Source organism: Scomber japonicus, chromosome 15 (genome assembly GCF_027409825.1).
Source record: "Scomber japonicus isolate fScoJap1 chromosome 15, fScoJap1.pri, whole genome shotgun sequence".
Lineage (NCBI taxonomy): Eukaryota > Metazoa > Chordata > Actinopteri > Scombriformes > Scombridae > Scomber > Scomber japonicus.
The window spans coordinates 24,748,146-24,773,217 of NC_070592.1; the positions used below are offsets into that span (position 1 = coordinate 24,748,146).

General features: G+C 38.8%; 1 protein-coding gene across 1 annotated transcript in view; it reads left to right on the plus strand.

Moving 5' to 3' along the window:
* Window positions 1-24,423, plus strand: part of khdrbs3 (KH domain containing, RNA binding, signal transduction associated 3) — a 109,979-nt gene extending 85,556 nt beyond the window's left edge. Inside the window, exons 7-9 of the mRNA XM_053334539.1 lie at window positions 7,006-7,088; window positions 20,258-20,310; window positions 24,332-24,423. Coding sequence (XP_053190514.1) covers window positions 7,006-7,088; window positions 20,258-20,310; window positions 24,332-24,423 — 228 coding nt within the window. The remainder of the gene's footprint in view (window positions 1-7,005; window positions 7,089-20,257; window positions 20,311-24,331) is intronic.
* The last annotated feature ends 649 nt before the right edge of the window (window positions 24,424-25,072 follow it).

The window sequence follows — 25,072 nt, forward strand, 5'->3', positions numbered from 1 at the left end:
TAACACAGGGTAGTGATACCTATACTTGATGCGTGGGACAGCTTTTATGGCATTCTTGATCTGATAGCGTGAGTGGTATTTCTACACCTGGAGCAGAAAAGCTTCAACAAATTTCAGCCTGTTCAGCTTCCTGAAATATGCTGCAAGAAATGGAGAATAAATGACTGAATAGCTTCTTTGAGAAATGTTTAGATTAAGACTGATGACAAAGGGGTGCAAACACTTGATTATTTGTTTTCTTAGAGTAATATCTCTTGGTATTATACTGCTTTTATACTGAAGAAGTTAAGAGAAGTGTGTCACAGCTGCGCTCAGGCCTTAGAACAGATGGTATTGTAATGTAGTTGTCTAGGAAGAACAAGACGTTTTCTCAACTTTTCTTGTCTTGTTTGAATTTGTGACACCTTTTTTGTGGTTTTTGGCGCAGGTCATGCAGCATGTGCAGTTCTCTGTAAAGTTCATAACGTGAGGACAATGTGTTGTTGAACTCATTTGGATTTAGTACAATGTGCAGAGGACAAATCCATCGGCTGAAAAACGTCCGCTCTGGGCAGTGGCATCCTATCTGTTACAGTGGTATTGTAGAGCACAGTGGAGCGGCTGTGATACTGCTGTTGTAACATGCAGTGCCAGGCCCTCTGTTAGTCTTCAGTGGCCTCAGAGGCCAGTCCTTATCTTTTAACAACACGCCTCTCAGCCATCCACTGGCATACAAATGAAAGACTCACTTAGGGGGCTGCTCTCTTTCTCCCTTCACTGTCTCTGCCCCTCACCCTCCACCACCACCACCACCACCACCTCCCCCCAAACCTCTCACTGTCACACTAATCCTGTTTAGTGTTGGAAACGCAGCTGTGTTGCAGTATTATTGTGCCATTGTGCTCTCCAAGATATTTTGAGTAAATGGTATATCAATACGAAAGCATCAGATATTATAATAGCTTCACTCACACAATCATCACAGGCTGCTTCCCCTTTTTAAAGCTGTGTTTTTTTTGTTTTTTTTCCCCCACATGTCAGACACAGAAGAAAAGGATCTTTTTCAATGTGCCAACGTGATTTATAAACCAAGCATGTTTCTGCTCTCAGCTTGCTTGTAACTCAATTATAGAGTAGCCGGTCTAATAAATGGCAATAACATGACATTGTTAAAGTTTAATGTGGTTCTTAAAACCAGGCAGTGCTATCCAATTTGAGTGGACAGCACAAGTCAGGTGGAGGACTGGGTTAGCACTAATGGCACATGGCCTTTGCTAAAAACTAATCAGGGTATACTTAATAGTGTGTACGTATGGTCTCAAACCTATCCATTAAGTAGAATTATTTGGTTTTGGCTCCAATCTTAAAAGGTCCTTAACAAGACCGTAAGAATAAGAATGAAAGAATGATTTTTGGCACAGACACATACTTCGAGATTTTTTCCATTAGTCCGAGTCTGTCCGCTTTAGCTTCGCTGTGCCAAGCCAACCCATGATGAAACATGTTTCCACTACATGCTCACAGCCGGGGATACCGCTTCTCCTCTTTCAAACAGCGTGTTGCAAGAATTAACTCATGTCTGTACTGGAGACTAGAGAGAAAGCTGTGTTTAAAAGTCTCTTAGTGTTCAGCTCTCAGCTTCTGAATGAATTTGTGTAGTTTGAAGTTGGGTTTTTCTCCTGCATCCCTGTTTGTACTACCAGATATCTTCCTTATTTTACTGTTTCCTAATCGCTTTTGGTCGCTAAGTTACCGCTGATGAAAGCAGAACATTCCCTGCTATTGCTGCTTCATATTAAAACTTTTTAAACGATAAAATACTTTTACTGATAAGAACTACTAAGAAATTGAATGTGTTTATCACAGAATTGCTGGACTCTTACTGCATTTTCTGCAAATAACACACCTCACACCACACCTAAATGACTTATTTTACCTTGCCATGCTGTGTGCTGTGGAAAAACACTCACAGTGTCTTCTCTGCCAGCTCGACTGGAGGGCTCTTGGCAAAGCTTGGCCCCCCCAAAAAAGATGGAAAAACAAAATTTGTTCCACATATTTCATGCTCACCAATGTAACTAAGTTGGGCCCACATTTTTTTGTAGTCCAAACAAAATCAAGTCAATTTTTGGCTGGAAAACTGATAAAATAAGTCTTGAGTAATTTGTAGAATTCCATGGTCCCCTGATGACGATGAATCCCAGTATTTTACCAACCCCCTGATCTTTGGGCTTGTGCCAACTTCAAGCCAGAATTTCCACTCATACACAAAAACAAGCCCACAGATGCTCTCCAGAGGATCAACCCTCCATTTTAGTCACAGATTTTTCCTAAAGTCTCACCCTCCCACCCACAGGCCAAAGATGTCCACTAATCTAATTAGAAGCTTAGCACAGAGTTTATTCTCCAAGGGGTGATTGATACTTGAATTCAATGACCCAATGATCTTTCTTCTGGCAAAATCATCAGTTCAGTGTCCCTTTTGTTCAAACTGTAGTACTGATGAGTGTGCAGGAGTGAGACATAATTTCAGACTCTTTGGTCTGCTGGCAGGCCTTGTCAATTTAAACCTGCTAGTCTGACAGTGGTAAATTGGTGAAATCAGCAGGTAATGTTTTCATTCAGGTGGTGACGAGTGGATGTGGCAATCTTGATGTGAGTATAGTTTGAATATTCAACTCATATTGCAAAACATACTGTAGACTAGTGGGATATCACCACTAGGAGCCAACTGGAAAGCTACCTTTTATTCAGGACAGCCTTGGGACAAGATGCATTGCCTGGGAAAAACCCCAAATGCAATGCAATTAAAGAAGATTCTAAATGATGAAAGAGCTGTGGCTCAGCAGGTATGGGTTCAACCCCGAGCTCCTGTCCACATGTCTATATGCCCTTGAGCAGGACATTAAACAATAATTGCTCCTGATGGGAAATGCAGTGCCTTAAATGGTAGCCTGCCACTATTGGAGTGTGAGTGCGTATGTGTGAATGAAGAACAAAATTGTAAATTGCTTTGGATAAAAGCACTTCATAAATGCAATTCATTTACCAAATCAAAGACTCTTTCTTCTAATATTATACATATTCCAATTGAGAAAAACAGTATAATTTGGCTGTTGAATAACTACAGTGTAGAACATGATAATTCTACTGGAAAGAAATATTATAGGTTAGTTTTTTTTTATAGAGAATGTAATTTTTTTCTTGCTAACATTAACAATATTTCCTCCAAGCTTAACAAACAAATTGAACCAGCACATATATTCATCACATATAGCCTATTTATCTTGTTACAAGAAGTCTACAGATGACTAATAGTTAGGAAAACTTCATTTTCAATTCGGACCTACAGAACAAACGATGACTTGTACCAGTGATTTGAAATAATATATGAATAATATAATAATTACATGTCTGATACATCCCACGCAGCTGGTTATTTTCAATTAGCTCCACCTTTTCAATACATTACTTCCAGCTTTTCATGACACTGCTGCTCTGTGTAAAGGTTTTCCGGCATTCAGATGTCTGTTATTTCTAATCATCAGTATGTTTTTCACAACCTAATTATACACATCTGTAGTCAAGCAGTGCGGTACCTGGAGTTTGTTCATTTCCGATGTTCACAAGTTCACTTTCCACATTAAAGTCCTACTGAACCAGAAGCTTCATGTCCGGAAGCTATTTGACTTATTAGTTTAGTTTGATGTAATTATGAGTTAATTGAAGATTTTTTATTACAGGGTATATACATAGTTTTTACATACTTGTCTTTTGAATTACCATGGCAAATGCTTTCCGTATTTGAAGTTAAGAAAAGAGTTATGGAAACACTGGTGCCCTTGAATAAAGTAGAAATGAAATGAAAACAATAATCTCTTGAGTTTATTATCATGAGGACTTATGGAGATTTGGGGGGGAATACATTAATTTTGTATTGGCAAAGCCTCTCTTGAGAAATGTAATGATTTCTTTCATGTTTCAATGATGAGTTTTTTGAACCCAATATGAGTGAGGGTTCAGTGATGTACTGTTTTACTTTATTTTCCGGAGTCACCTGTTTAGAAGTGCAAAATAGAAAGTGTTGCCTCTGAAAGTCTCACAAATCATGTGTTTGAATGTGTTTATAATGTGAAATCTGTGGTCAGTGTGGAACCGGCGATGACAGCCGACGTTGTTATCTAGGACATGTTTTGGCTGTCTTCATGTTTTTATGCTCACAGAAACTATTTTAGTTGACTACTGAGGCTGCTTTCACAACCACGCTACATGATTTTACTTTTTTTTGTCCTCCTGCCGAGATTCCTATCATTCAATATGCATGACCACACTTGTTTATTCCAGCCTGCAATAGGAACTGTACAATAGAGAACTTTCAGATAGATTGAAATAGAATGATCTTCAGGGTTGCGGCGCAAAAACAGGCTCGTTTCTGACACGAAAACAGATATTATCTCACTTTCAAATGACTTTTCTAGCAATGTGCAAATTTACTTCAGTTCAGTAGGTCTCTTTTTACTTAAATCAGCCTCAGCTTCAAACACTTGTTGTTTGAGCAAATAGAGTGTTGCATTTTGTTTCTTTTTTCCACTTGGAAATATAAAAGTAGGATAAAATAAAGCTGATTTTTGACTTGACGCCCATTTTTTGCTTTTGTTCTGAAGTCTGTTGGTGACTATAGCTCAAGCTCAAGTGACTACTTATTTCTTGTACGATAATCCTTTTTTTCCTAATCTTGACCTTTTGTAATGAATGATGAGCTAAGACCAGCTAAGAGCCACTGCTAGAGTAAAGTCATTTCCAAAGATGCTTGAACAACATATGAGAACACAGTACAGCATCATCAGTCTCTTTGGTGTGATGATCTGATGATGATGATCTCATACATATTAATGACCCAGGCCTGATTCTTCTGTCAAATCCATCCTCAAAATAACACTAATGATTATAAACTTTGATGGAAAAAATCCCAAATTATGTTGGTTGGAAAACTGCAAAACCTCTATATATCAGTAGAAAATGATATGAACTTCATCTTAAAATCACCACGGAGTTGAATAATTCCTTCTAAGTCGATTGCATTATGTTGCGCAGTAACATGGATTACCTTTGTAAGCCCCTTCCCTTCATAAACACTATTTATAAAACTAGAGTTGCACCATGCAGTTTGATATAAATCAGCACCACAGTTGTAATTATTCCAGTTTGCAAAGTAGGGTTGTAAATGGGGTTGTAAAAAGATATATCTGCTGAATATATCACATATAGCACAGCTGAACTAGTAATTACACTGTATCTAGATGATCTATGTTAAGACAAAACTAATATATGTATGTATTCCAGATATATCTTAGAATCAAAGGAGAAATAATTAAAACTGATGGCCTTAATATGAGACTATCGTATAAAGTTAGGTAATAGAAAAGAATAAGCCGAAAAATGTAGGTTTCACACAATTTCAAAGCTGCTATTGTTAAACTAATACATAGATGTTACATATTTTGATGTGAGACTGGGTTGAAAACCCCTCCCCCATCCATCACCTAGAAATATTAGCAATGTTTGTACCATCGTCAGTGTGTGTAACTATGTATTTTCTTTGTTCAGTTTCGGTTGGCAGGAAAAAGTTTGATGGCAAATTAAAAATGAAAGTCTACAGTTTCATCTGCCTGTCTTTAATTGCATTCCTTTTGACAAAACTGCACTGCTTTTTGAGAACTGCTGCTCCTTTTGTTTCTAAAACGGTTCTCAAGGGTTTAATATTGTCAAAGGTACGGTTGTCGACTGTACTTTGTCCTTGCATTAGCATTGGAAATTGTTGACTTTGCCAAAGCTCTAGTAATGGCAGAATTACAAATGCCTGGTGGGGACCTCAATTCCCTTGAAGCTACCTCTAGACAAAGACCTCCACAAAAACCAACCAACCTCACACACAAACAGCAAAGGAAATGCAAACAAATCTTGAAAGCCACCCAGTGGGATGACCACGGGGGGGTTTCGGCATATATGAATTATCCTAAACTGCACCTGCCAGGTTTCCCGCACAGTGTAAGAAAAGGTAGCTCTCAGAGAGAAGAAATGTCTAGAAGCAACTGGTGCAGTTACCAAAGCTTAAGTAACCATTTGAATAATATTTTTCCCGGAAACAAGCAAGTGTTGCATCTGGGTCTCTTTTGTTGAGAGTTATATGTAGTTCCTTCACACATACTTTCTGGAGGATTAAAGATAAAAGAGTCAATTCAAATACTGTCATTTGGCAAATGCACATTTCTAATCAGGAATTAGGGCCTTAATAATAATATGGATGTGATGAGCATTTTCTTCTGGTGCTAAATCTTACAGACATTCATTTCAAGCATGCAAATCAGGGGCAGATGGAATTAGCCAAGAAGTGTGTGGGGGATGAGAGATGTGTCGCTAGGGGTCGACGCCTTTTGTGGAACAAAGTCCCATTTATCCCAAATTAGGACGGGTGCGGCACTGGTTCGCTTTGATGTTCCTCTTGGCGGGGGCCTTGGTAGAGTGCAGATGGGGGAGACGGGGCAGATTGCTGGAGCACAAACAGATGTTCAAGGCTCATCCTTTGAGGTGGTGATGAAACGTAGCCACAGCAAGAGACTTTACATCCCACTGTCACTCAGCTGACATGGGGACAAGGGCAGGGCTGCAGTTGCCACTCTAATGTTGCAGCGTACATGGTGTAGATCAAGCAGTTTGGCCTGGGATTGGTTCTTTAACACTATTTAAGTTGAAGGCTTTGATGCAAGATTATGAAAAAAATACCCTGGAAGCATTTAAAGGGTAGGTTATTTCAGTTTGGCATTTGGGAAAAAAGGTATTAAGTCAGAAAAAATATGTCTAACACAGCAGTTTCTTTTTCTACAGATGTTTTCTGTACCTCGTTTCAACAGGTCTACAATGTTGCACAGGTTATAATATCAACACCTCTTCAATGTCAAAATGCTTACTGGCATTTTACCCTTTTTGCAACCGATGTAACTAGATGCATTTTCCCTGTTATTTCAGGAATACGATGACGGCTACGGAACAGCTTATGATGACCAAGGATATGAGTCGTATGACAACAACTACAGTAATCAAGGACAAAAGTAAGTTCCCTCTATATCTCTTTCATACTGTGGAATTCGTACTGTTCCTCGGATTTATGTTCATGATGGACAACTTATCGTCCAATCTCATGAATCAGCGTAAATGCAGGAATCAGTGTGGACTTTGTATTGTCAGACAAAAAATTTACAGTTTGGTGTGGTTGAGAGGTATCCAGTACATCCAGCCTTTATATGAAAAAAAATTCAAGTGAAACAGTACAATGAAAGCAACAATTACAAATATGTTTTATCTTGATAATGGATCAATTGGAAAGCTGACTTCAGAGTGCGTTCCAATTGAAATTTCTGACTGGGAACTCAGAAATTCTGCCTTCCGAGTACAACTGGAACGCACCATCAGTCAATGTTGTGTTTACAGCTTGTTGAGTTGCCCCCTAGTGGCCAAAAGAATCAACCATTGCTGCTTTTAATGTTGGCTTTTTTATATGAAAACCATTCTAGTTTCCATGCATTGAGTGCTATAGAAGTATATATTCTTTAATACCCAATAATAACATTATTTTTAGCAGTAAGACACTAAGCATTAGGAGGAATTACCAACACAGAAATTGAAACTAGGTTATGATGTCATCATGCCCCTTAGAGTTCCTACCAGAGCAAAAAACACATGACAATGGCAGCTCTCCAAACAGCTTGAACAAGTGCACTGAATTAAAAGGGACTCTTGAATATGGGATGAGTTTAATTTAAGACTCTCTTAAAGTCTAAAATACATGTTTATAAGCTGCATCCGAGGGCAGAGAGTAAGCTGCAGTCTGACTATTTTAGCTAGAAAGAACCTGGCAGAATATGGCCTCAAATTTTAACTTTTGATGTCTTTTAAGTTCAGTGCTGTTAAATGATGGTCCATGGGCTGTTATGAGTCATTTATGCTCATTTTCTGCCCTGTTTGAAACTCACACACACGCTCTCTTAATGAAACATTTTGCTATGTCTGAAACGTTTTGACTGACCTTTCAGTCCATTTAACATTGAACCCTTATTCATTAAAGTCCACTTCAACTTCTTAATTCCAGTTTAGATAAATGCAATCAGGTTGGATGCAATCCAATCAGGTATTTAAGCTCTAAAGAAGCAAATCTTTGAGTCTAAAATATTTAAATAAACCATGATAATTACTTTTTTCTCTAAAGAATGACCAACCCATTATTAAACATATCTTCATAGCTTTAATTACCTTTTATAATATCTGGCTAAATGTGCATTTTGCTTGGTGCGTTTTTCACGTCAATACAAAACAAACAGTCTTATGTTGCTCCATTTAACAGAGGGTCCTGCACAGCTAAATGCAGAATATTGATTTTCTTATATCCAGGGAGCTATCACACTCTCCAAGCCACACAAGGTCAAAAGGCTTTTGCTTTGGTTTGTTGGTGCCCTACTACTGTATTTCATCAGCGCCGATTGTGCTGCGTTTATGTGTGCCTGCCTTCGCCATTTCAAAAAAAGAATGATTGTTGCCACATTTAGCGTGTCAAAAATTGAATTGTATTGGCAGCAACTGGGGGAAAAAGAGAGAAAAAAAAGGAAAACCAACACAAAGAAGAAAAAAAACATTATTCTGTCCTCTGGCTTTTGTGAGCAGGGTGGTCGATGTTTTCTTTTGTGGAGGTGTCAGGATGTATGTCACCCAGGTTTCATCCATCTTTTGTGCTATTGCTTTCTTGGATGGGGGGTGTGGGGGGTTGGCAGATCACACACTCATCACATACACACATACACACACACATACACATGCTCTTCTCCCTTTCTCTAACACGCCGAGGTTTGTTTCTTGAAGTGTCAGCAGTAAGGTGTAGACATGCTTGCTAGCGAGAGGATGGTCCGCCTCAGGAACATGCAGCTATTTGTTTTAAAAAGCAGCTTTGTGAATAGTATGGCGGGGGTGTGTTTCGGTGCGGTGAAGGTGCTGGCAGTCGGAGGGGGCGGCACGAAAGAAAAAAAACAATCCCGTCATGCAAAAGCTGGAGGCTGGGTCCACTCAAAGAGATTTTCATGTCTGTTATCTGACGGGGACAAAGCAACTAATAGGGCCCGGACATTGGAGCCAGCTCCTCCAGAGACAGCTGATTCACTTACTTCTATTCTTATTTGTGTATCCTGTGTCCTGGTTTTAGTTGAAAAGTTACTGTCACTGCCGGCTTACATTGTGCATTTACACAACATTTCCATTATAAAGCTATTCTTGTGATATGACAGGGCTGAGATTAATTGAATTGTGACCATTTGTCCAGAAACACAGGACATTTTGTGTCATGGAGCAAGTTATCAGTGTTTATCTGTTGTTTATGATGTTATTAAATGACAATACAAGATGTTTTATTTCTTGTGTAAATGTTTGATTTTTTTTTTTCATTAACTTAATTATAAGGTCATGAAAACTAATAATATTGTGTCAATCTTTATTCCAGACTCCAGCTTCTTATAGGTCAGTGACAAATAAGATTTGGCAAGATGAGCAATTCAAAATATCATAAAAAAATTGTCTTAAAAGCAGCATCAGGTTTGTTAAAATGTACCTTTCATATTGTTATTGGTTGTTATTGGTCATTTGAAATGACATTTGCACCATTTTTTAGCAAAAGTAAGACTGAATGCTCCTGAAAATGTCAAATGGTGTAACCACAAAAGAATGATGTATATTAAATATTGTATCCACCTTCAGTGTATTTAAGTGGACTTATACAAATAGTGACTTCACAATTGTATTCAATTAGCTTTATGTAATATAAAAAGTTATAATGTAAGATCATCCCAAACTAGTTGATATGGTGTTTTATTGAGAATTTACTGTTTTTAAGCAAGTTGAATTATTTGGTACATTAGTTTCGATGGTTACACCACTCAGACATTTTTGCCATAAACCTCTAATATATTCTCTCACAATGGAATAAAAGCAGAAATCTTTTGCTGGGTCCACAAAAAATAAGAGAGTCTGCAAGTTATTCATACATTTATTTTCAAATTTTAACCCATTTAAATTTGATGAAACCAAATGGACACAAAAAAACCCTCAATGACCCATATATCACTAATTACTCACTCCACAGTAACTCATTTATTTCCTTTAATAATTGAATGTTATCAGGTGTAATTAAGTGAATATAATACTGAGCATCTATTGCTTCTTTTAATAGTCACAATCCTATTTAGTGATGGACAAAGGTGCATTATATCAGCCTGAGACTGAGGAAAGTCATCAAGTCCCAGCTGCAGCAGGGCCTTGAGTAGAGCATATATATGTGTGTGCAAACCCGTGTGTAATTGTGTGTGTGTGTGTGTGTATGTGTGTATGTGTGTGTGTCTGTTTATGTGGACAAGATGGACAAGAAGTCTCCTAACAATGTTTCTCACAGCCTAAGGAGCTCCCAGTCACCAATCTGAGCTCTGACTGCGTGGCAGGATTTCAGTTGCCGGAGGATAACAAGCAGAACAATTTACAGTCTCTCTGTCATGGTATTACCCCAATGGCTTACGCTAGAAACAGACCTGCCATTTGTGAACAGAAAGGGAAAGGGAGAGGATGGTTTTTAAAAGGCTGCTGCTCTTAAACAGATTGTTAAACTGTATCAGTGGATTTGCTGATATCTGAATAATCTTGAAATATATTTCCACATTACATGTGATTCATTTAGCTGTAGGTGGTGATTAACTTTTGGCTTGCCGCTCAAAAATATCAATATAAGATCTTACTGTATTACAGTAGATTTTATCTTACCTCCATATACTGCTTCCTCAAAGTCTAAATTCATTATATTGGTTTATCATTACATCCACACAGCATGGCAGTGGAGTTTAATATGCTGTATTCTGTGATGATGTTCTATGTCACTGTTGATTTATTTATTATTGTTGTGTTAGTTGTTTTTGTACTGTCACTGCAAATTTCACCTCGAGGGACAATAAAGCTCTGAACTGAACTGAACTGAACTCCTTCACCTTTAAAAAACTGTTCAAATGAACCCAGTGATTAGCAGAAAAATTCATCTGGATTTTTTACTTTCCTTTAGATCTGAAAGTCCGACAAAACCAACCTGTAGTTACATTTACAGCGTTTACCTGTAGGGCTGAAACTAACTGTTATTTTCTTCATCAATTAATTCCTTCATTCATTCATTTATCAATTTCTCTGTGATATAAAGGAAAATGTGGAAAAAACATCAAGCACAATTCCTCACATTACCAAGGTGATCCTTGTCCTTAAATGTCCTTAAATCTTCTATTGTTTGACCAACAATTCAAGCCCCAATATGCTGTCAGATATGTATGACACACAAAGCTAGTGAATCCTCACATTTGAAAGGTTGGAAGCCTTTGATCTAGAAAATGACTGAAAGGATAAATCAATTTTGAAATCAGCTGCCAATTAATTTTCTCTTTCTCTCAACTAATTCATTAATCTTTAATCAAACCTTTCTGCTCCATTTACGTACTAGCAAGAGGGTTTTTAATATGGATCCAACTGTTTCATACAGTATACAGCTGGCATTATTAAAACTCCATCACATTCACACTTTATACTGGTCTACAAAGTAATGTCAAATAAAATGAAAAAGTACAATATAACACTTCTGTGTGAATTACAGTTGTGTCTAATGTCAACAGACTAGTTTTTAAAAATGCCATCATTACATAAGAAATCGACACTTACTGACTTAATACTTTATACTTTATTACAGCACTTGAACACATATACTCAGTAAATATTAAAAATTAATAATACATATGCTCAGCAGTGATAGTGATGAACTCTTAATGGATTTTGGCTGGGTTAAAGTGGTACATAGACATAACTGTCCACGAAGTCAGAAAGACAGTAACAAGACAACATTGTGTTACTACACTGTACAAATTCTGTCATACACAGTAACTAGAATAGAGTAATTTAGACATAATTAAATTTGAAAGGCAAATAAGGCACTTGCAGCCTTTAGACATGAGACTTAAGCTAAAAAGCAGTTTTTAGACACCCTAAAGACATTTTTGAGACATTTACATATTTCTGAAGCGAGCTGACGCCTGGAGGAACCTTGTAGAACGCTACCTCAGCATGACAGCTATGGCAGTCTACAGATCACAGCCTCTCCTTACTGTGTTTATACAACACAGAGCACCAGGGGTGTACTGGGAAAGAAATTCAGCAACCCTTGACTTATCCACTGGGATGGCCCCAGGGTGTGGGTTGGGGTGGTTGTGATGCTCGGTCGACTTGGTGAGGGTTCATTTCACGTATGTACAGTATATAATCTAATCTAATCATAACTTGCCTGTGACTGCCCAGTGAGCCCAGTCTAGAAACACCCATGCGGCATGCTGTTGTGCTATCATCTATCATCTTTTTCGAAGAGGCAGTAGAGGGCTTTATCTCAGGAGAATGATCGGAAACTGCAGTACTTAGGTACCAATCAACTGCTAAGGTCAAGGAGGCTGAACGAGGCTGCTTGTGAGGAGAGCATCTTTAATTTTATTAGCACAGAGAAGGCGACGTCTCTGTAGGGAAATGAGAAGGATGACAGCTGTGGCACAGCCCTGGCTGGACACTTGGAGAGGTCACGGCTAGGTCGTCTCGCAGCTCGGGTGCGATCAAAGCATTATTTTATACTTGACACCTTAGAGACTGCCGGCTGCTGACACCTCGCACCTTTCCTTGCACCGTGCGTGGGTACGGTACATTGTAGGCTAGATCCCGAAGGCCCGCAGGTACAAGGATAGCTGTGTGACAGTGTTTTAAAGGGCAGACGCATCCCTGAGGAACAACTGTAAATCTTAGTACAGGAGATGGGCACAGAGGAGATCAGAGGGAAAGAGTAGCTGGATTTCTAAGTTTCACGGTGTAGGAGTTCAGAGTCAATTGCTTGAAAGACCTCAAAGTACTCAAAACAGTCCTCAACAAAAACACACACGGACTCAAACCTACACACAAAAGTTAGCCATTTTTACAAAAAGACTGCAATATATACCTCTCTATTAAACATTGACAAAGATATTAAATCATATCAACATCATTGTTGATGTAGAATATTTCTGCACACAAGGACACTCAATATATCGGAATGAGGTGGTTAACATTAGCTAATACTAATTTCACAAGTAGAACATTGCAACAAAGATGTCCAAGTAGTGTTTATTATGGCCACTAAGGGAATTTATTTCATAAGTGACCCACTTAGTGAGGTTCCTATTTATTTTTAGCAATGTTAGCAGCATGACTCTAGGGATGGCAAAGTTGGATGGTCGGTCTGTCATTCTTTTTTTTTAAGTATATTTTTTAGGGCTTTTTTGCCTTTAATGTACAGGACAGTGGAGATAGACAGGAAACAGGAGGCAGAGAGAGGGGGAATGACACGCAGGATAAGACCGCTCGGTTCAGGATTCGAACCGGGGTCACCTGCAACAAGGGCTTTAGCCTCAACACATGGGGCGGGTGCTCTACCCGCTGAGCTATTCTCAACCCCTCGGTCTGTCATTCTGAAGTATTGCAACAATTCCCGAACTACAGACTGAGATTACATTTCTTTACAGATCCTAGGTCCCTAAAGAATGAACTCTGCTGCCTTTGGCACTCTGTTGACTTTATCGTCTCTAGCACCACCAGCTGGTTGACGTTGGCTTTTACTTAACAATAATAATTCTATCGATTGCCACGAAATTTGGAACAGATATTCATGATTCCATGAGGTCACAGCCTAATAACTTTGATGCTCCCCCGACTTTTCCTCTTGTGCCACCATGATGTTCACATTTGAACCAAAAAATCTTAACAGCTATTGGATGGCTTGCAATGAAATTTGGTACAGACATTGTTCCCTTTGGGGTGAATTGTAATTTCTTTCATGATGCCCTGACTTTTTATCTAGTGCCATCATTAGAGTAACATTATTATTTGACTAATACTGTGTTTTAAGGCCAAATAAATGCAAAACTAATGTCATTCCCACCAGCCTCAGCTCTACTTTTTTATTGCTTAACGCTAATTAGAAAGTACAGTGTTATTGAGCTCTAGCATGGCTGAAGGCTCTTAGTCTTGTTCACTTCCACATCTTCTTTCTCTTATTGACAAGCAAAGGACACATGCTGGCAGTGAGCAGCAAAGCAAAGCAAAAATTCAGATTCTGAACATATGAGATGATATAAATAGATCCTCAGTGGCATGAAAATGGATGGCTAGATAGTTTTTTTTTGTACTTCCATGCTGGTCTTCTACATAAAAGATATAGAATAGTAGTCTACTCTGTTCTCTCATCCAGACAGAAGCTGTACATATTCTGTATATGTTGGTTGACTATCATCATGACATCAATGTCCATGTTCAAATGTTCAATCGAGCTTTGTCGACTGAAGTTCTTTGAGGTCTGCTTGGTTTGTCAGGGCCCTAAGGCAGACAACACCCATTTAGTACAATTGGAATATCAGCATTGTGTTTTTTTCTAAGTTTTAGTAGGGATTGGCTGTATAAGCTGTCTGCTTTGAAATGCCTGCGGTGGATACACAGATGCTGGTTTCCTAGATGCTGTTTTCAAGGTAGACAGCTCGTCAAGATGAATGACAGGTGCTGCTTCAGGAATTAGACCATCTTAGAGGAAGAAGGGCGGGATTTACAGCACTCTCTCTGTCTCAACACAAAAAAGAACTTGCATATTGTAAATGTATTGCCCCTTCAATAAGACATAACAAAATATTTCACAGATACTCACATTGTAACAACCCAAACATGTTTCCAGACGATGGGTTTTGAAGAAAACTGTAGACTGACTTGAAGAGGCCATGTTTTCCCCTGAAAGGATTTCATATACTCTCCAAAAAAGAAACAGAGTAGAAGTAATGGTCTGCTCAAAGCCAGAAAGAAGACTCATTTGTAAAGTCAAATCTTTGCCGTTGGCCATTTTGTCCCTCTTTGTGACTCTTCAGCAGGGGGTCAGCATTGGAGATAGCTTTGCAATCAGCCACCACATGGCGCAATCACCAGTGTATCCAAAAGCAGGGTTTCCATTTGAAATGACGTGAGTTTTATTTCATACTAAATGGTGGGAAGTGATGCTTTTTTTCCACTCATCCATTTTCATTGTATTGTTGTCTTTGGAAATCAGCACTGAGCTGGTATAATCAAAGCATAGGATATTTTTAGCCAGCATTGTTCCTTTCAACCTTGTGCCAAGAATGAATGAAAAACATGATTACATTAGGAGCACGAAGGATGTATTTTTTACTTAAGGAAAATAGGCTAAAACAAGAAGAGCAGCCCCTGGACTCCACATCAGACGGGCGCTGTATTACCTCTGCAGCCCTCCGTAATGTCCTACTAGATTTCTTCAAATTTATCACAGAGGACTGGAAGAGTAATGGCGATGTAAGAAAACAAGTCCACCAGGGACGTGTACTACATCATTCAGATTTAACACCACCATCTGTTTCGCGGTGCCCAGGAACAGCAGCATCAGTGCTTAAGATGAAGCATTTACAGAGATGACAGATGCATTGGAGAGGCAGGGTCTTTACCTGTGGAAAAGTAGACCTGGAATCAGATTCCTGATGAAAGAGACACACTTATCTAATAAGTGTTGTCTTTGCCTCACATTGTCCATGCCAGAGCTGCAGACAGATGTGTTTTTTTTCTTGGCAAGTGAAGTTCAGGGAGACACAAAGCAGTGGACGCCTTCTGCTAATGAATGTCAAATCAAAAGCTGACCTATTTAAAAAGTCAAAGCACTTTCACACCTACAGTATGACAGGACAATGTCTCGAGTGAGATCTAACCACCCCAGGCACCTCATCTCATGCTTCTGTTCAGGCTGCCAGCTGTGCACTTTTGACTAGACGAAGCTGTGATTTGGGATCAATGATGATAAATGTGGAGAGTACCATGCTATGACACTTACGCAGTCGAGAGGGTTGAAATTCTCCAACTTCCTAATTTATTTTCCTTTGTACCTCATATCACCTTGGCAACACATTCCATCCTTGAAGGAAACTAAGGAAGCTTAAAAGGAAACTTCATTTTTGTTCAACCTGGACCCTATTTTCCCATCATTTTGTGTCTAAGTGACTAATGGAGACTGCCATTTTTGAAATTGGTACAGTATTGAGCCAGAGCACCCACTGCAATTCAATCCAGTGGGGTGATAGCACCCTGTCAATGTTCATCCATTAAAAGTGCTTTTTTAAATCACTGACAGGCTCAGATTGTTATCATAAGTGACAACATTATGGAAAGGATCCTACAGAGAAATAAAAGGTTTTTCTTTACCTTTTACTTGATTCAGCCTGTTTGTTATTGTGTCTAACCAAGTCTCGCTGAAGTAAACCCCATTCTGACTACATTTTCAGCCATGACTCTGAAAATCTTTTATATATAGCTTCTCTTGCTGTACTCCAACACAAAACCCCCCACCCGTCACTATGGTCTCCATATTTAGCTGATTACTCAACTCCTTGACCAAGACTAGACATAATAACAAACAGCCTAGATCAAGTAAAAGGTAAAGAAAAGGGTTTTATTATGTAGAGTCCTTTCCATAATGTTGCCAGACACATATTAACAATATGAGCTGCAGCACTCTCCCTCAATACTGGACCAGTTTCAAAATATGGTGTTCCCATTAGTCTTTTAGACACAAAAAATGGGAAAATAAGTGTCCAGGTTGAAAAATCCTGAAGTTTCTCTTTAAATGGCAAAATAACACCAACACATATTTTCTCTAGAGAATGTTTAAAGCCTTTTCTTGACACATTCCTAACTTTGAACTTCAAAACTGCACTGTTAAAAAACTATTTGAAAGATTACTGACTATTTTCAGTCAGAATGTTTAAATATTAAACACATACAGTGCAGAGTGCTGACCGATGTGCTGTAGGGCATTCGATGCTGGCGTACTTTAGGCCACAGCAGAATTTTATCAGAATCTTTGACCTTCAGGATGTGTCTGAAGACTCACCAGTCTCTGTAATTGAGAAGAGAAAGTAACTACGGAGAGAAGTTGTGTAGCAATATTGATAAAATGTCACCTCAGAAATTAGAGGAGCCTAACAGCTTTTGTTGCTCTCATCTCCTTTGTGCAAAGAGCAGGACTGCACTGGCAGCTATCAGCACAGCAGACTGCTATTATTGGTCCTTTCTGCCTTTGGCAACAGAGGAACTTCAAGAATTAAGTGAAAAAAGGTATCTTGCCTCTCAGTTTTTTTATTTATTTATTTTATTAGGAGATAAACATAGTGAAAATAAATTAAGGGGAAAATGCTGACAGCCCTACAGCATGTAAGCAAGCCTCTGTAACAGTGTTAGCTATGCTGTGTAGAATCCAGGTTTTGTATTATTCGGATGTCTTTTATTGTTCAATATGACAGAGCTGTACAGGAAAGCCCAAGATTACCCAGTATTTCACATACTTCACAATACGTCTGCGAGCACCTTTGAATTGCGGCAAATTGATTTTCTGACATTCATAAAAATTGATGTTTACTTCGAGGGAGACCACTCTGGAATACACCCCAGCATTTTAGCATGGTGTGAAATCTAATTATTTAGTATCCTGTCAGGCCTTGTCTCGGGGTACACAACATGACGAGCCAAAACATGCATTCAGTTGTCACGTGTCTCTCTGTTGCACCTCCCTTCCCTCTCTCTTTCTGTCTCTGTCGGCCAATGAATGGTGTCAAGGATATTCCAGTGACTTGACATCCATGGCAGATGCACGGTGGAACCTCTGCTGCAAGGGCTGATTGGAAACCTCAGAGCTAACAACAGCTGGCCTTGCTTCTTGTAGGGAGAGTACATTAGCACAGGGGGGAAAGCCTTGTTTGCTTCTGCTGGCTTGGCATTGTTTGTGGTTGAATTATGAACTGTGTAAAATTTATGCTAAGCCTGACTTAAGGCACAAGCCTCTTTTAGGGAGCTGTCTCATGTCTCATTGAGCCTGCAAAGTATTCTTAAAACCATTCCTCACACTGTCCTCAATTGGTCTTATTCATCCATCCCAAGGTTTTTGTTTTTTTTCTTCTTACAGAAAACAATAAAACAGACATGGTGTTGCTGTTGTTATATTATCAGTGGTGGGGAAGCTGCCACAGTAAGGATCAGCTCACAGAAATGGCACACAGAAAAACAGATTTTCTCACTTAGCTCTTGTGGTACCTAGTCACGTTTACTGGCCCACTTTTTGATATCTGTTGCTGAGTTTTCTACATCTACCTCAGAAAAATGGAGGTGAATTAAACTTTAAGTGGATTGATGAAGATTGAAAACTTGAACATGATTTGAAAATTACAACAGGAAAAATTCTAAAGCAATGTGTTTAAATGATGTCTTAATAATCTACAGACCTCGCTTCCCCTTTGATTTTTAATGGAACTACTTTCTACCAAACAAATAGTCCCTAAGAAAATAGTTGACAGCAAGCCTTTGGATTTTCTACAGCAGGGTTGTCAAACATACGGCCCACAGGCCAGGACTGACCCACTCAGGGGTCAAATCCAGCCCACTGGATAACTTTGCTAAGTATGAAAATTGCAGAAAAGCAATTCCAAATTTCCTGACTGAACATGAGCATGAATACAACGCTCTGAAAAAAACAATACATACTTATATGACTGATATATATATTAGTTACATACCTTGATAATTTATTTAAAACATTCATATATTGAAAATTATGCAAAATGTTGTCAATCAGCAGCTTCTATGCAAAATAATCTGGAAAAAACAGACATAATATTGTTGAAATTGCGTAAAGACAAGGTATATTGTAGTAAATTTATAGTATATATATTATATGTTATTTGTAGGTTATAATGCAATATATTTACTGGTCTGGGCCAACTTCAGATCAAACTGGGTTGTTTGTGGCCCCTAAACTAAAGTGAGTGTCACCCCAATGGTCTACAGAAACATGCACTGTATCTCTGTGAGCACTGTAAACAGAATTGCATTCATTACCATTATATTGGCATGGAGTGGCAGCAGAAATATTGGGTATTAATATATCAAAACATGGTGAAAAAAGATAATTTAATATGATTTGGGTGACCGAAATTTCATGAGCATGGCAAATATTTAATGGAATATGTGTTATATTCATATATAGTTATAGTATGTAATATATATGTATATATATAGTTTGATAGCTGTCATATCTCCACACAAACCTTATTTCAAACTTATTTCATCACTTTACCAGTGAATTTATTTGCATATACGGGAAGGCAAATTGAATTTAAATGAATGTGAGGTTTCTTTTTATGAAACAGATACTGCTCAGTGAAAAGCAGACTTAATAACAAAGTGAATTTGTAGAAATTGATTTCCTGGAGTGCTGCAAACTGTGGTGTAATACGATAGAGAAGCAGATGGTCTCAACCCTGACTCTCAGACCTCAGTTTGGCTCCCTGAGATCACACCGCAAAAGCTCCTCCATTACAGTAACAAGGGTAAGAAAACGTAATCCGTTACTTCCACACGGTCACCTCTTTGCCCTCGGCGGTCGGCGGGTGTTGACGTGGTGTGTTTGGGGTTTTTTCGGACGGTGCCTTCAGCTAATCCTGAGAGAAGAGAGGTGCTGCCTTCGCTGACAGACTGACTGACAGGCAGGAGAGAGAGAGGACCCAGCTGTGATGGCTGGCGTCAGCTCAGTGGCAGCCTTATGATGAATTGCCTCTCCTGAATGATAGCGCTGTTACTGAATGATACTGAAGCGGGATTGTTCTGTCAGCATCTCACCGGCCCACCGCAAATATAGAAATAAATAAATAAATAAATAAACAATAAATAAATAAATAAACAAGCGAGAAATGAACCGGTATGCAACTTGCCTCCCCATCTTTTTATTTTTCATTAAAGTTGCCACCTCTCATAGATCTCCATATGCAGCGATATGGAACTGGAAGCTTGTGCAGAAATAGGAGAGGAAATTGCCTCCACGAAACCACCAATATGACTGAACCTCTAAATGATTGAAAGCTGCCTCTTGTTTCTTTTTTTTACTTTAATGTCCAACAGAGTACAACTAAAACAAAAACCAAAAAAACTGACACTTAATGATTTATATGTGATTGCATCATGCTAAAAACTGACTTTGATGCTGATAACTCATATATTTGATTCAGAATGTTTTATTTTATGTTTCTGATATTCACCTTCTTATTCTGTCTGTTCACAGCTCAGATGACTACTATGAATATGGACACAGTGGGGAATCATATGATTCGTATGGTGAGTTACAGACTTCTCTTTTCCCCTGTATATGTTTGTTAATTGTTAGAATATCGACTTTCAATTCCTGCTTCTCCACTGCTGGCTTTGTCTCAGTTGCCATCCGACTAATAGTTTAATGCCTTTGACACGTAGTCAATAAACATGTTTAAGTAGATTTATTCACAGTCCAGACATTTTATTTGTTTAGTTTATTTAGCTCATTAGACAAGAACAATGCCAATGTATTTTTTAAGTGTTATCATATTTTTGAAGAAGTTGCAGTGCTAACTTAACTACACCTAATTAATCATTTTATGGCTACACCAAATCAGAATGTATTTATTATTATTGGATGGTTATTTTAACCTTATTTAAACTTCAATTATTTTTTTGTGTTGCTTTTATTTTGCAAAATATTTCAATCCAAATGCTGCCCTCAAGCAGTAATGATTCGCTCACTTCTAAGAAAAAAAAAAACAGGACTTTAACAAGCTGATTTAGGACCTGCAGTAACAAGATTTACTTTACTCTCACCTCACAAAAAGAACAAAAAACTAAAAAACATAAAAAAAGACCAGGCCCTGTAGTCCACTTGATCCTAAGGAGCCGTTTTAAAATACTCTTATATGTTCTTGACAGCCAAAGTTCAATCATAACGCCGGCTTCATCTCTGCTGAGACTTTTGGTGGATAGAAATCAGAACTGATCTAAAAATAAATGCAGTTTGGCAGCTGCTGTGTAAACATAACAGATTAAACAAGTTAATACAGTGTGAAATTCTGAATATGCAACATTGTTAAGACAAAATCAATTGGAATTGGTGTGTGTTAGAGTTACGGTTAGGAGTTTTGGGTTAGAGATTAGGGTTAAGGGTGAGGGTTTAGGAATTTTTAAATATATTTGGCTCTTGGCTGAACAAAAGGCACAAACACACAGCCTTTTGATTGTTTAAACCCTTTGTATTCCCATTACATTGTAGAAGAGTCTATGTTTCTTGGTCCATCGATGGTATACTGGGCCTCAATTATCTTTCCATCTGCAACCCCTCAGGTCTCTGAGCTATAATCAGTCAGAACACAACTAATAATTTTTTGAAGTAGTTTGCACTCGACCTTCTAGAATCTATTAAGTGGCACAAGATAATAATATATATAATTAAATAGAAGAAGAAAATGCTCGTCATCTTGGTGCATTGGTGCCATTCCAAGATGTTATTATCCCCCATGGTTTGATTCCCATGAAAAGAATCTTCAATCATGATTGTCTCCACTGTCTTTTAGGGACATAAGTCTGTTAACTGTCCTGATTAGTTTCTGATACAGTGTCCAAACATGATTAGTTTTTTAATAAACTTTTTAAACATGATTGTAGTTGCTTAACTCAGGTTCCTGGTGGAGTTTTTAAGTACTTGTGATTATATTGTTCAGACTTCATTCGGTCCATGGGGTAAAAAGGTTTTTTTAATTTATTTACCCAGCATCTTTCCGCTGCTAGTGGCCAACCTGTTCTCCATTCTAGGCCTGCCATCATCAAATATGGCTTGAGATGTCTACGAAAATGTGTGTAGAGTACTGTCAGATTTTATAGCAATGTGTTTGGTGTTTGTCCGATATACAGTTTGCCAACAATTCTTCATTCAATACCATACACCAAGTTTATTGAATCCAGGTAAAACATCTGGTCAACCAGGGCAAATAGACCTATGTGTCTGTTAGGGATGTATTTCATAGATCTAAAATGTTCATCTTGTTGTGTCCTTGTGTTTTTAGTGAGGCATGGACTAAAACCCTTCAAGAGTTTGGGTTGGGTTGGGTTGGGTTGGATTGGGTTGGGGTAGAGGGTCAGTCTGTCAGGCAGTGTGACGGTTAGAAGATTAGGGTTAAGGTAACCAAATTCTCACCATTTAACAACCTACTATGTGACTTCTTCACTCCAGCACCTTTTTCAAACCTAATAAGTTGAGTTTTAAGGCCGTTTCAATGACTCGTCTCCTGTTTGAGTTTCACTTATTGTGTCTGCAGAGAGCTGCAAATAGCTGCGGTTCAGACAAAGTTAACACCACAGCGTAATCATGTTCAACAATACTGTGTCAGCTTTTGACAAGATACAGTAAAAAAAAAAGTGGGCCAAGGTGAAACCTGCTGCAGGCTACTACAGAATGCGTTCTGATGATACTCGAGCTAATGTACAGCACATTGCAGTGGAGTGTACCTTCATCCACCTCTTATAATATATGTGTGGCATTTGTGTGAGCAGGAAAATACTGTATAATAATCATATGATAAACTGTTAATTTAGACTCTGATTTCCTGTGTGTATCATTTAACCCTCTAAACCTTTTGTGACAAGGCTGCTGCACATATAGGAATACATACTGAAGCTGTGATGGATTACAGTGTGTATATTAGAGTGTGTAGTTTTTAATTAGTTAAATATATAATGTATTAAATGTCAATGTTTTCAAATATGTTTAGTTTGTGACTGATGCATAACATAATAAGATACCTTTTAATCCTCCTGTTGTCCTCGAGTCAAGGAAGGAAGGGAGGAAGAATGAAGGTAGTAAAGGAGGAAGGAAGGATGGAAGGTAAGAGTGGAGGAAAGGAAAGAAGGAAGGGAGGGAGGGAGAAGGAAGGAAAGGAGGAAGGAAGGAAGGAGGAAAGGAAAGAAGGTAGAAAAGGAGGAAAGGAAAGAAGGAAGGGAGGAAGGAAAGGAAGGAATGACGGAGGAAAGAGGGAAGGAAGGAAGGAAGGTAGGATGGAGGGAGGAAAGAAGGACTGAAGGAAGGTAGGGGGGCAAAGAAGGAAGGAGGGAGGGAGAGAGGAAGGAAGGAAGGAGGGAGGGAGGGAGGGAGAGAGGGAGAAATGAAAAGGAAGAAGGGAGGAAGGAAGGAAAAAAGGACAGAGGAAATATGGAAGGAAGGAAGGAAGGAAGGAAGGAAGGAAGGAAGGAAGGAAGGAAGGGAGGGTCAAAACAGACGGGGTCAATTTGACCCGGGAGGACGGCACAAAGGTTAATTACTGTGCTGCATGTGTTTATGTTGAATATTTTCTTCACATATAAAGTGAGTGGTGAAACTGTTATTCTGCAGCATTTTCCCCTTTTAAATTGTATTTGGCAAAACAAGGTGAAAAGGTGCTATTATTTCTATTGCATCATTAACCTTACTCACAACCTACGTGCTTTTTTCCCCTCATTCTCATCCTTTTGAGATTTGTGTTTGTGGAAGTGAGTCAAAGCTAATAAAAACTTTCCCAAGTTTTTTTTGCCACACAAGTGAAAGAAGTGTCTTCCACTCATTAAGGGTGTTGCGTAGCTGCACATAAAATAAGCGCTGCATGGGTCACACGGAGAAAAAAAAAGAAGGCGACAGTTCAAAGGAAACAGATTAACAGAGCTGATGTGCATCCTTGTACTCAAAACACAAGGTTACCTTGGTCTGTTTCTTCAAAGTGAAGTGAAGTGAAAGGGTGACAGGTTTAATTAAGGGGTATTGGCTATGTGCTGCCAACAGAGAGCCTCTACACAGGGGGAAAAAAAAACAACTTCAGCTCAAGGGAAGTCTCAGTGCTGGCTGAAGATCAGACAAAAGGTGCCATCGATACTGGCACTTTAACACTGACAGTAGCAGGGGGTGAACAGGGGCTGATTTGGGCTAATGGTAATTGTGACCTTTTTGCTGGAAGCCACTAAACAGGTCCTTTTCAAGTAGCTGTTTGATCCTCTCATTCAATTATCTGAGATGCATCCTTCCAGGTAGAAGTCAAGCTTCTGGGTGCAAGTCCCTTTTTTTTCTTCTTTTTTTTTGTTGTATTCCCTGCTTGAAACTGTGCTTTTGTCATCGCATCGATACCAGGCGTTCAAAGCTCTCACATCCGCCTGCTTGTTCTATTGTTTTCATAAAAGAGAGCATATTCCGAAGATTTCCGTAGACCTTGAGAGGCTCTCACAGGCTTGTTGTGAATGAATGATTTAAGTGTAACGCCTCTGTAATCACTCCCCATCTGTTTCTTTTTTTTTCCTTTTTCTTCTTAATCAGGTCAGGAAGAGTGGGCAAACAACCGCGGCAAGGCACCGTCAGCACGATCAGCCAAGGGAGTGTACAGAGAGCAGCCATACACCAGATATTGAACTGTTTATACAACCCTGCACCTGAGTCCTCATGGCTGTTTCAACCCAAGTAATGGATTTTTTATGGACGCTCCCACCTTTTTAGAAACTAAACCGCAAAATAATACAAACGGTCATAGCGAGACACTGAATGAGTTAAAAAAAAACTGGTTTCACAAAAAGTGGAACCCCCCACCCCTCCCCTCTCCCTGATTATAAAAACTACCGCTGGGTAAAATGTGTAAAGCAATTTAGGGAATCCATCTTTTTCCTCTAGGAGAAATCGACTTGGACGTTGAGATTTAAGAAAGACTCCATAGTATGACTTTTAAGTTCCTCTCTCAGCTAAGTGATTGTGAAGAATGACATCGTATCAAGCTATTTTACTCGGTAACGATTAGCGAAATCACTTTAAGCTGTCGATACAATGTTTCTACACAGCTGCCAGTGCAACTTAATTTATCACCCTCTATTCTTTAAACCCTTGAACAGCGTGGTGGATCACTTTAAAATGTAGTAGTTTAGTTCTAGGAAAGTGCAGTACTGTAGATATTTTTTCTGAGGGGTTAATTGGTGAAGTTGTGTCCCTTGTAAAATATACATTTACAAAAACTGAAAAAGAGCAAAGTCATACTGTATACATATTGTATTGATGTTTCCTCCTCTCTCT